This window comes from Ranitomeya variabilis, chromosome 5 (genome assembly GCF_051348905.1).
Source record: "Ranitomeya variabilis isolate aRanVar5 chromosome 5, aRanVar5.hap1, whole genome shotgun sequence".
NCBI classification, from domain to species: Eukaryota; Metazoa; Chordata; class Amphibia; order Anura; family Dendrobatidae; genus Ranitomeya; species Ranitomeya variabilis.
In genome coordinates this window covers 475,827,137-475,839,383 of record NC_135236.1, presented here as the reverse complement: position 1 = coordinate 475,839,383, position 12,247 = coordinate 475,827,137, and the positions used below count along the sequence as shown (strand labels likewise).

The 12,247-nt window shown below is 46.7% G+C and overlaps 1 protein-coding gene across 2 annotated transcripts in view; it reads right to left on the bottom strand.

Moving 5' to 3' along the window:
* The window catches only part of MON2 (MON2 regulator of endosome-to-Golgi trafficking), a 137,048-nt gene that overhangs the window by 20,718 nt on the left and 104,083 nt on the right, over window positions 1-12,247 (bottom strand). For both annotated transcript variants that reach the window (XM_077265501.1, XM_077265500.1), the window contains one exon: window positions 11,824-11,906. In XM_077265501.1, coding sequence (XP_077121616.1) covers window positions 11,824-11,906 — 83 coding nt within the window. The remainder of the gene's footprint in view (window positions 1-11,823; window positions 11,907-12,247) is intronic.

Here is a 12,247-nt window from a genome sequence, read left to right as displayed (position 1 = left end):
AACAAACAAAACATTTACCTGCATCCATAGTGGTAATCTGCAAATAAATACAATTTTATACATGTGATTTGATACATGTACTCATGTGGAATTGGAAGTGCAGTTGCAGGGAGAAAAGATCATTATATTCTCCTTACAGCTGGTCACTTCCAGCCATCAGGGTGGCACAGACTGTAACAGACAGCAGTGTGCACAGACCAGGATGTCAGTCAAGTAGCAGGGCATGACTGCAGCGCTTACTGGATTGGTGACTGGCATAGCCCTGTGCACTGCCAACTGAGAATACCATTTCATTCTCTCCCTCCAGCTGCACTTACAATGAGACACCAGCACAGATTACCACTATGGCTGCAGATAAAGCCCGATAACTAACAGGTTCCCTTTACTGCACTTTCCATGGAATTAGCTTTCCACACTAAATCTACTTTATCAAGGCTATTACCTCAAACGTAACAGATATATGAAAACTAAAGATGTTGACAAAAGTGAATTTTCATATGTTCAGTATCAGCCATGATGATAGTTGAAGATGTGAGGACTACAGAAAAAAATATGTACCCGTATTTTTTGGCATATAAGACGCACTTTTTCCCCCCCAAAAAAGGGGGGAAAATGGGGGGTGCGTCTTATATTCGCAATGCAGGCTTTCCGTGGACCGTGGCGGCAGAGGTGCGGCGGCAGAGGTGTGGCGGCAGAGGTGTGGAGATGAGGAGGCGCAGTGAGCGGGGTCCCTTTCCCCGGTGAGGTGATGCAGCAGCCCCGGTAATGCAGCAGGGCCGGGTGAATCCTGTTGTTATCGGTGCGCGCGGCCATCTTCCTGAGGCCACGCGTTCGCAGATGGAGTTCTGCTGCCCGGGGCTTCAGGAAAATGGCCGCGGGATGCCGCGCGTGCGCAGATGGGGATCACGGCGGCCATTTTCCTGAAGCCCCGGGCAGCAGAGCTCCATCTGTGAACGCGCGGCCTCAGGAAGATGGCCGCGCGCACCGATAACAACAGGATTCACCCGGCCCTGCTGCATTACCGGGGCTGCTGCATCACCTCACCGGGGAAAGGGACCCCGCTCACTGCGCCTCCTCATCTCCACACCTCTGCCACCACGGTAACAACAGGATTCACCCGGCTCTGCTGCATTACCGGGGCTGCTGCATCACCTCACCGGGGAAAGGGACCCCGCTCACTGCGCCTCCTCGTCTCCACACCTCTGCCACCGCGGTAACAACAGGATTCACCCGGCTCTGCTGCATTACCGGGCTGCTGCATCACCTCACCGGGGAAAGGGACCCCTCTAACGCCATACCTCTCACTGCCTCCTCATCCCAACACCTCTGCCGGTAACCACTGCTGCCACCCTCCCATGGACACCAGGCCGTGGCGTCGCCCACCTAAGCAGGAAGGGACCCTGCTCAGGTGCACGCCGTACCGCCTCACCCCACCTCTGCCGACACCATGCCTCCTGTGACCCTGCTCTGCCACCACCAGCCCACAGGTAAGATACTGTAAATTCGGACAATAAGACGGACCCCCATCTTATAAAAAATCTTTTTTTCTGCAATTTTCACCCCAAATTTGGGGTGCGTCTTATGGTCCGGTGCGTCTTATAGTCCGCGAAATACGGTACATGCCCAAAAAGACCTGCTTACTGCCTTTCTGGAGATCCCTCACTGGCTCCTTTTAGACCTTAGTTGAAGTCTGTACTGGAACAGAACTTTAAAAAGGTGGGTGTTTATATAGGAAATACTCCCTGTCCTCACCAGCAAGTAAACAAAATTCCCATGCACCCAAAGTGAAGATGCACAGATACATATACAACACACTAAGATTGGAAAACAACATACAATGTAGCACTAAATAAAAAGGCTCATATCTCTGGGTCTGTATGGCAGACAAACTAAAATTGGAATACTTAGGCAGGCAGTGGAAATACAGTTTGAGCAAAAACTGCCCACTTTTAACCTAGTGACAGGTTTTTAAGAGTTACCCCACTTGGAAATGTATATCATATCCACAGAATATGCGGTGTCTAAAATCTATAGTACATGTATGACTTTTATAGGGGCCAAGTCCCTTATATGAGCATATAAATAGTTCACTTTCAGTTTTGGGGTTGACAAACTTCCTTTAAATTCACTACAGTATAACTTAATTTGCTGGCCAAAACATGATCTTGGTGTCTTACAAGTTGCCTAGTGCATGTTACCTTTGGGTTTTTAGGTGGTTATTACTAGTGATGAGCGATGTTGCTCGGGTTTTCCCTAGCACGCTAGGGTGGTCTCCGGGTATTTATGACTGCTCGGAGATTAAGTTTTCATCGCCTCAGCAGCATGATTTACAGCTATTAGCCAACTTGATTACATGTGGGGATTCCCTAGCAACCAGGCAACCCCCACAAGTACTCAGCCTGGCTAATAGCTGTAAATCATTCAGCTGCCGTGATGAAAACTAAATCTCCCGAACACTAACAAATACTCGGAGGTCACCCGAGCGTGCTCGGGAAAACCCAAGCAACAAGTACACTCGCTCATCACTAGTTATTACTCATTTTCCTGAGAGAACTCCACCCCTACATATGGTCTGCTGTATAGACACTACAAAGAAGATAAAATCCTGGCCTTACTGTTTAAATTAAAGGGAGTCTGTCACCCCCTTTTAGGCCTATAAACTAAGGCCACTGCCATCAGGGGCTTATCTACAGCATTCTATAATGCTGTAGATAAGCTCCCGATGTAACCTGAAAGAAAAGAAAAACAAGTTAGATTATACTCACCCAGGGGCGGTCCCGATACGGTCTGTTCCGATGGGCTTCGCGGTCCAGCACCTCCCATGTTCATACGATGACGTCCTCTTTGTTGCTTCCTGTTGCGGCTCCTGCGCAGGCATACTTTGTCTGCCCTGTTGAGGGCAGACTAAAGTACTTCAGTGTGCAGGCGCTGGGCCTCTCTGACCTTTCCTGGCACCTGCACACTGCAGTACTTTGCTCTGACCTCATCAGGGCAGACAAAGTACGCCTACGCAGGAGCCGCGACAGGGAGCAAAGAAGAGGACGTCATCGCATGAAGATTGGAGGCGCGGGACCTGGACCGCGACGCCCATAGGACCGGATCGCACCGGGACCGCCCTTGGGTGAGTATAATCTAACTTGTTTTTCTTATCTTTCAGGTTACATCGGGGCTTATCTCCAGCATTATAGAATGCTGTAGATAAGCCTCTGATGGCGGTGGCCTTAGTTTATAGGCCTAAAAGGGGGTGACAGATTCTCTTTAAACATGCAAGTAGCCTCTTCAGCAAGGAAGACTACTACCCTGGCGCCACCTATTAGATGTAGTAATTCTAAAAGTCAATATTGACCCTTTAACGAGCTTTGCTACATGACAAGCCAAACCAGAATCTTTATTTGTAGACACATGTTTTGAAGTGTTACCTCTCCTCAGTGCAAAGCAGGAGAGCCGATTTGGCTAGGTGAGAAGCCTCTGGCTGGGGGGCAAATACATAATTTAACAAAAATCAATATAAAAACTATTGACCTAGTTGGGAAATTATTAATATGTTAATCATTATGCTATGAAAAGCACATTTTTACAATTCAGAAAGTTATATGCTTATTGGGCAAGTTTTAAATTAAAAGCAAATGGTGATGAATCCTCCGTCCATGAAATAAACATTCTGAGTCCACAGTTTGTGTGGCATTGAATACTTGAAGGAGGGTAAGAAAATAGCATAATGTAAGTCATGCACTTTGGTGACCCTGTCATCTACCTCCGGAGAAGAGGCTTGATGAATAAGATGCCTGAGGATATGTGAGTCACCAGCCCTGAAGGTCACACAGCCTCAAGATTGCTTTGGCCAATTCTTCCAATTAATTCAAGCATCTCCATTGCTATCCCATTTATTTAAGTTTTCATGGTTTTTACTTTAATAAGCAGATGCAGAAGGAGATAAACATTTTTCATAACAGGGAAAATAGGTCATTTATATTAATTCAGATGTCTGGCGGAGTGAATGCAAAGAATTACCATCATATCCCACAGCTATATGTTGTTTAAGAGAGTTTTCCAGCTTCGGTGAACAAATCCCCCAAGCTCATAACATCCCTTCGGTAAATCCAGACGAAGACTATTTACACAGTATTTTACTGGGATGGCTGCCAAATTCCAAGAGAAACCTGACACAGCTACTCTATGGCCTCCAATGTCTAGGTCTGCAGCTGTAGATATGGTCTACACGACACTTTATCCAATAAAGAAATACACAAAAGATGGATGAGAATTTGATGTTTAAGTTAGGCTAATATTAAATGGTATCCACTCAAAAAGTTGAAGAACTGCAGGGATCGGTGTCAGGTTCTGCTTTATCTAATAATTTAGTAGGAAGATCCCCTATGGTCAGCAAAATAAATACTAGATGGAGGCCCGATGCTATCGCATCTAGAGGGTGGTAATGTCATGATGGGGGCAGGCTTTGCAGCGTTGAGAATCTCTCTCCCCCATGTGCTCACCCACCTATCCACTCTCTCTTTCCCCATGTGCTGACTTCTCCCATCTGTGCTCTCTTCTTTGACCTGTCTACCCCATGTGCTATCCCCCTTGTCTGCTGTCTCTCTCCTTCCTGTGCCGTGTTCTCCCCTCATGTGCGGTCCCATTTGAGCTGTCTCCCCCATATGCTCTGTCTCTCTCAACCCTGTGCGTTTTCTCTCTCCCCCATCTGCTGTCTTCTCTTCTCATATCATCTTATATGCATTGTTTATATCCCAGCGATGCTGTTGCTCTTCAAGAGTCTCATTTGCCCGTTGTTGTGTTTGACGTTGTGCCTTTGCTGCTTTCCTTTCATTGGCGTACTTTTTAGGAGGAGCTATGTTGGCGTTGATATTTGGTCTTTAAAGGGGTTTTCTCACGAACGGAAGTTCATTTTAAAAATGGTTTGTATCTGACCGTTGTGGTGCAGTAAAAGGTGTAGTGCTGGACGGAAGATATATTTCTCCCAGCAGGATAAGTTTTGGCCTGTTATTTTCCTACGGTTGAGGACCTGCAGTGATGTCACGGTCACGTGATCAGCCCATGTGTTGGGTACCTCACCTGTGGGTGTGGCTATAGACTATGTAATGGAGTTTCTTTTGTTTGGCACATGTTATTCTGGGTGTGGAGCTAGGCTGGAATGAGCCTGAACTGTTTTCCTCTGCCACATATGCCGCATAGGACGGTGACATGACTGTTAGCAACCCTGGGAATGGCACCTGGCGGAAGCCGCTGACCTGGCAGCCGCTTAGTTAAGCCTGTCCCGTGTAAGGGTGAGTCTGAGACCAGTGGTTCTCCAAGCTGGAGTATGTTTGTTTTTTTCCTCTTACTTTCTGTCATGGACTGTTTAAAGTGACAATAAACCACTGAAGTTTGGACTCGAAGCCTGTGTGTTTCCTCATTACTGCGGCCCTACCACTGCTCACCCAAGCCAATCCCTACAGTTTGGTGGAGAATGCGAGCAATCGCAGTGAGGCCAGGCTATTTTTGCTTATTTTTACTCTGAACTCCGGCTTATGTCCTGGGTGAAAGGAGTGGCGCAGACCCAGTTGGGGAACTCTGCAGAAATGGAGGCCACAATAAAAGTGCTTGTGGATGCTATGCGACAACAGCAGCAGGCTACGCAGCAGCAGCAGGAAACCAACCAGCTGTTGATACAGCATATCACGGCATAGCAGACAAGAGGAGCTTCACGGGGAATCCATGATGTCCGGAAAGCGGTTCGTACAGCGATCCCCAAAATGGAGAAATCTGATAACGTCGAGACATACCTGGAGATGTTTGAGGGAGTGGCTGAGCGGGAGAGACTACCCCGGGACCAGTGGGCAGAAGTCATTGCTCCGTTTCTGGCTTCAGGACCTATGAAAGCCTACCAAGACCTACCCCCTGAGCAGAGGGAGGACTACGCAGTCGTCAAGGGTGAGATACTGGCACGTATTGGGGTAAATGTGTTGGTCCGGGCCCAGTGGGTACATCAGTGGGAGTTTAACCCCTCCAAGCCAGCTCACTCTCAGTACTATGGCCTGTTGCACTTATTTCAGAAATGGTTGCAGCCTGAGGTACTGTCGCCCGTGGCCATGCTGGACCGCAGAGTGACTGATAAATTTTGGAGGGGTTTGCCCCACTACCTCCAATCATGGGTCGGGCAAGCATCCCCTACTAATGCACTCCAGATGATGGACCTGATAGAGCGATATGGGGCAACCAAAGAGCTCCAGGGAGGGACTCCCCGGAAGGTGTCCAGAAGGTTCCCTCAATCTCCACCCCTGACTCGGCGAGCAGAGCCCAGGAAGGCCACTCAAGACTTTTCTGGAGGAGAAAGAGGCCCCATAGTCTGCTGGCGGTGCCAGGAGCCTGGTCATATGAGAGCTGATTGCCCCCACCTGGCTGAGCCCATGGAGACAAACTTTGGGTGTCGCCAATCCCATTATGCTGAACTGATTTGCGCTACAGGCATCCAGGAGGGATCCAATATGGGGCATTTGTGTAAGGTGGATATAGAGGGTACCCCAGCCATGGCCCTACTGGACTCAGGGAGTCTCGTGACCCTGGTACGAATCAGTCTGGTTCAGTCCAGTGAGTACACTGGTCGGAAAATTGGGGTGTTATGTATACATGGGGACTTAAAAGACTATCCTACCGCACTATTGGTGATAAACACGCCAGCGGGGAGGCGGTGCCACGAGGTGGGGGTTGTAGTTAACTTACATTATGAATTGATACTTGGTAGAGATTTTCCTTTATTTTCTGTACTTTGGCCAACAGTTGTCTCACCCAGTGGACAACTGCCGACACCGCTGACAACCAGGTTACATTCTTCAGAAGTGGGGCCTGAACCTGGTAGCCCAGAGGAAGAAGTGTTGGCGGTAGGGGTGGCCTCCCCTTCAGTGGAGGAGGGGGAAAATTCTCCCATAGAAGTGTTGGCCGGGGATGTGGAAGACTTGCCGCCAGGACCTGAATTGTTAGACTTAAATGTATTGTGCGATAATTTTGGCACAGCGCAACTCCGAGACCCTACTTTGACTCGGGCCAGGGAAAATGTACTGTTTATTAACGGGGAACCCCAACAACCTGGGGCAGCCACCGAGTTGCCTCACTTTGAGCTAAACCGAGACCTGTTGTATCGAGTTGAGAAAGTACGTGGGGAAATGGTAGAGCAATTATTGGTACCTCAGGCCTATCGTAGGCTGGTAATGGACCTAGCACATGCGCATGTACTCGGTGGGCATTTGGGCCAAAAGAAAATCCTAGACCGAATTTTGCAGCGGTTTTACTGGCTAGGGGTCCATGAAGAAGTTAAACGGTATTGTAATTCCTGTCCTGTGTGCCAGGTAACCAGTCCCCAGCCACACTTTCGGAGTCCTTCAGTTCCTTTACCTATTATAGAGGTGCCTTTCGACAGAGTGGCAATGGATCTGGTCGGACCTGTCAATAAGTCAGCAAGGGGGCACCAACACATCCTAGTAGTTCTAGATTACACCCGATATCCTGAGGCTGTTCCGCTGCGCCACACGTCAGCTAAGCTCATAGCAAAAGAACTCATGGGTATGTTTTCTAGGGTGGGGATTCCGCAAGAGATTTTAACAGACCAAGGAACCCCCTTTATGTCAAAAATTATGAAAGAGCTCTGCCGCTTGTTAAATGTCAAACAGTTGCGCACCTCAGTTTATCATCCCCAAACAGATGGGCTGGTAGAAAGATTCAATAAGATGCTAAAGAGCATGCAAAAAAAAAACGTTTCTAAAGATGGGAAGGATTAGGATCTTTTACTCCCATATTTGTTGTTTGCAGTACGGGAGGTGCCGCAGGCATCTATGGGGTTCTCGCCCTTTGAATTATTGTATGGCCGACATCCCCGGGGCTTACTTGATATAGCCAAAGAGGCTTGGGAGAACCAACCAACCCCCCACAAGAGTGTAATAGAGCATGTTGCAAAAATGTAGGAAAGGATGGAGACAGTCCTACCATTGGTCCGGGAACATATGGAAGCAGCACAACGGTCTCAGAGTCGGGTCTATAACCGGGAGGCTCGGGTAAGAACCTTTAGTCCTGGGGATCGGGTGTTGGTACTTGTGCCCACAGTGGATAGCAAATTTTTGGCAAGGTGGCAGGCGCCCTATGAGATTATGGAGAAGGTGGGACCGGTAGACTATAAGGTACACCAACCAGGTCGGAGGAAGCCAGAGCAGGTTTATCATATTAATTTGCTTAAACTGTGGAAAAACAGAGACCACCTTGGCGGGGATAGTCCGCTGCCTGCATTTCCTGTAGGGAAGGCTCCATTACCGCTGAGTGAGTAAGGAGAAGCCTTGTCTGTAGTCAAAATACCAGATACTTTGTCTCCTAAACAGGTTCAGGAGGTCTGGGAGTTTGTTAGCTGAAATATGGACGTTTTCTCTGAGCTCCCTGGATGTACCTCCATAGTCCAACATGACATTGTTACGGAGCCACAGGCCAGTCAGATTAAAGCCATATCGGGTGCCTGAGGCCCAGCGACAAGCCATATCACGGGAGGTGGAAAATATGTTACAATTAGGGGTCATAGGAGAGTCGCAAAGTGACTGGGACAGTCCAATAGTCCTAATACCTAAGCCTGATGGGACGCTAAGGTTCTGTAATGACTTCAGAAAACTTAATGAAGTTTCAAAATTTGATGCTTACCCCATGCCCCGGGTGGATGAGTTGATAGAGCGGTTTGGGCAGGCACGTTATTTTTCAACCCTTGACCTTACAAAAGGGTATTGGCAGGTGCCCCTAACAGAGGCAGCTAAGGAAAAAACGGCCTTTGTAACGCCCGAAGGGCTGTTTCAGTATAAGGTATTACCCTTTGGTTTGCATGGCGCGCCGGCGACGTTCCAACGGCTAATGGATATTGTTCTCCGTCCCCATCGCCGTTATGCCTCAGCCTATCTGGATGATATTGTTGTGTACAGTGCAGACTGGGAAAGTCACATACCCAAGGTACAGGCGGTGATAGATTCCCTCCGACAAGCAGGGCTAACAGCCAATCCAAAGAAGTGTTCCATAGGGTTGGAGGAAGCTCGGTACTTGCGTAATGTCATCGGGAGAGGGGTCCTTAAGCCCCAAATAAACAAAGTGGAGGCAATTCAGAACTGGCCCCATTCCCCTCACAACAAAGCATGTAAAAGCCTTTTTAGGCTTAGTGGGATATTACAGGCGATTTGTTCCCAACTTTGCAACGTTGTCCGCGCCTTTAACAGACTGCTTGAAAGGGAGGAAGTCTGTGATGGTTCAATGGAATGATCAGTTAGAAGAGGCCTTTGTAAAGTTAAAATCAGTAATGTGTGGTACACCCGTTCTGATTACACCCGATTTCAAAAGAGTTCATCGTGCAAACCGATGCCTCTGAGATAGGTCTTGGTGCCGTGTTGTCTCAAGAAATTAACGGAGAAGAGCATCCCGTTAGTTTCCTGTGCCGGAAGCTTACCCCAGCCGAAAGCAGGTACAGTATTGTGGAGAGAGAGTGCCTGGCCATTAAATGGGCACTTGAGTCTCTTCGCTATTATTTGCTGGGGAGAAAACTTCGCTTGGTGACAGACCACTCCCTTCTTACATGGATGAGTCAAGCTAAGGAGAGAAATGCACGAGTCACCAGGTGGTTTCTGTCCTTGCAAAATTTTAAATTTTCAGTAGAACATCGGGCAGGCAGGCTACAGGGGAATGCAGATGCCCTGTCCAGAGTCCACTGTATGTCATGTGTCCACCCCCCCATAGGGTTGAACAAAGGGGGAGGTATGTGGTGCAGTAAAAAGTGTAGTGCTGGACGGAAGATATATTTCTCCCAGCAGGATAAGTTTTGGCATGTTATTTCCCTAAGGTTGAGGACCTGCAGTGATGTCACGGTCACGTGATCAGCCCATGTGTTGGGTACCATACCTGTGGGTGTGGCTATAGACAATGTAATGGAGTTTCTTTTGTTTGGCACATGTTATTCTGGGTGTGGAGCTAGGCTGGAATGAGCCTGAACTGTTTTCCTCTGCCACATATGCCGCATAGGATGGTGACATGACTATTAGCAACCCTGGGAATGGCACCTGGCGGAAGCCGCTGACCTGGCAGCCGCTTAGTTAAGCCTGTCCCGTGTAAGGGTGAGTCTGAGACCAGTGGTTCTCCAAGCTGGAGTATGTTTGGTTTTTAACTCTTACTTTCTATCATGGACTGTTTAAAGTGACAATAAACCACTGAAGTTTGGACTGGAAGCCTGTGTGTTGTCTCATTACTGCGGCCCTACCACTGCTCACCCGAGCCAATCCCTACACCGTGTACACATATCACAGCTCCTGGGCAGGGGAGGAAGCAAAAGACAATACTGACATTACAGCAGGAGATCGCAGAGGATACATTTTGTGAGGTAAAATATTGTTTAAAAACAGTCTGTGAAATATTTTACCTGACAAAATGAATCCTCTGTGATCCCCTGCTGTAATGTCAGTATTGTCTTTTGCTTCCTCCCCTGCCAAGGAGATGTGGTATGCTCCGTACACGGTCAGACAGACAATTTTTAAAATGAACTTTCGTTCGTGGGAAAACCCTTTTAGGCTAAGTGCACACGTTGCAGAATTTCCGCGGAAATTTTGGCGGCAATTCCGCAACTCCTGCCGCGGGTATATCGCATGCAGAGTTGGCATGCGTATTCCCGCTAAACACTAGCGTTTTGCAAGCGTTTTTAGCTTGCAGAATGCTAGCGTTTTCCAAGCGATCTGTAGCATCGCTTGGAAAACTGATTGACAGGTTGGTCACACACAGTGTTTGACAAGTGTGACCAACCTTTTACTATTGATGCTGCCTATGCAGCACCAATAGTAAAAAGATCTAATGTTAAAAATAATTAAAAAAATAAAAAATCATGATATTCTCACCTTCTGGCATCCCCGGCAGTCTTCCCGCTCCTCGTGATGCTCTGGTCCCAATAATGCATTGCGCCAATGACCTCAGATGATGTAGCGGTCTACTAAGCAGTGGAGAAATCTAGAATTCTATGCTCAGTCTCGAGTAGATAACGTTATTGCTGCCTAGGTAGTAGACATATGGACCTAGAATCATTATTTGAAAGCTTTTCTAGTCATTTTTTTGTCTCCTTTGTTTGCCCTGATAGTGTGTCATCTTGATGAAAATCCATGTGTGAAGAGTTTTGTGCAAACGGAAAGTTTTTATTTTGCTCTTTTGTGCCTTTAGTGAACGCACATAATCCTTTAAAACGTTGCAAGAAAATACAACTATGCCAGGGAAGTAGTGGAGTACATCTGTGCAAAAACTGTGCCACTTTTAAAAAGTAGGGAATGATTAATTTGGGATAAACATCTGAATTGGCTAAATAAACCCACATTGATGAACAAAAAAAAGAGGAATGGCAAAGTGCTTAATAAAGGCACAAAACAGGTTTTTAATCAGGTAAAAAAAAAAAAAACAGCAAAGAAGGAGAAAATCAATAATAAAAAAGGGCAAATCTGATAAGGAATCGCCATGTGCTTCTTCCTAAATGTCTAAGTACTGTACAGCTATGTAGAAAAGTTAGGACGCCAGAAGAGTTGTATTTTCAACATACAGTATATCTTGATGCAATCGCAATCATTTTGCATGTATATAGCCAACTTGCATTAGAAGTTTGATATGTCCTCTTGAAGTTCTGCAGCCAAACTTGAAAACTCATTTATGGGACATCTGGGTCATGCAGTAAACTATGTGATGATTCTCAGTAGTAAATCTAAAGTCTATACTAGTAGTTTGGAAAAATGATTGAGCATTTACCACTGCATTTATAAAAAATAAAACAGTGTTATCTACTTTACTTACCATTTTCGGGGTGAGTTTTCTTAAGTGAATCTATGAGAGTGCTTACAGCTTTTAACACAAATATGATTTCCGTTACACGCTGCCTGAAATATGTAAGCAGAATCCTCCATTACTTGGAATAAACAACGTTAACAATGCAGTAAAATACAAGTTTGACATCTATAGATGTTTGAAGGTATACAAATTTATTAAAAGGGGGTCACTTTATTTTTAGACAAATTGGGGAATATGATTTTGGGACATTTACTATTAGTTTCTTCTCCTGTACTAGTTAGTGCTGCGTTCCTCAAAGACTACACAGATCTCAACCCCACAAAATAACTGCTGACAGATGAGCAGGAGACCAGAACTGTCCATCAGCCTCCGCCAATTATAAAACGTTTTTTTGAAGTACAGTAGATGACAAGACTAGGTGACCACTCAA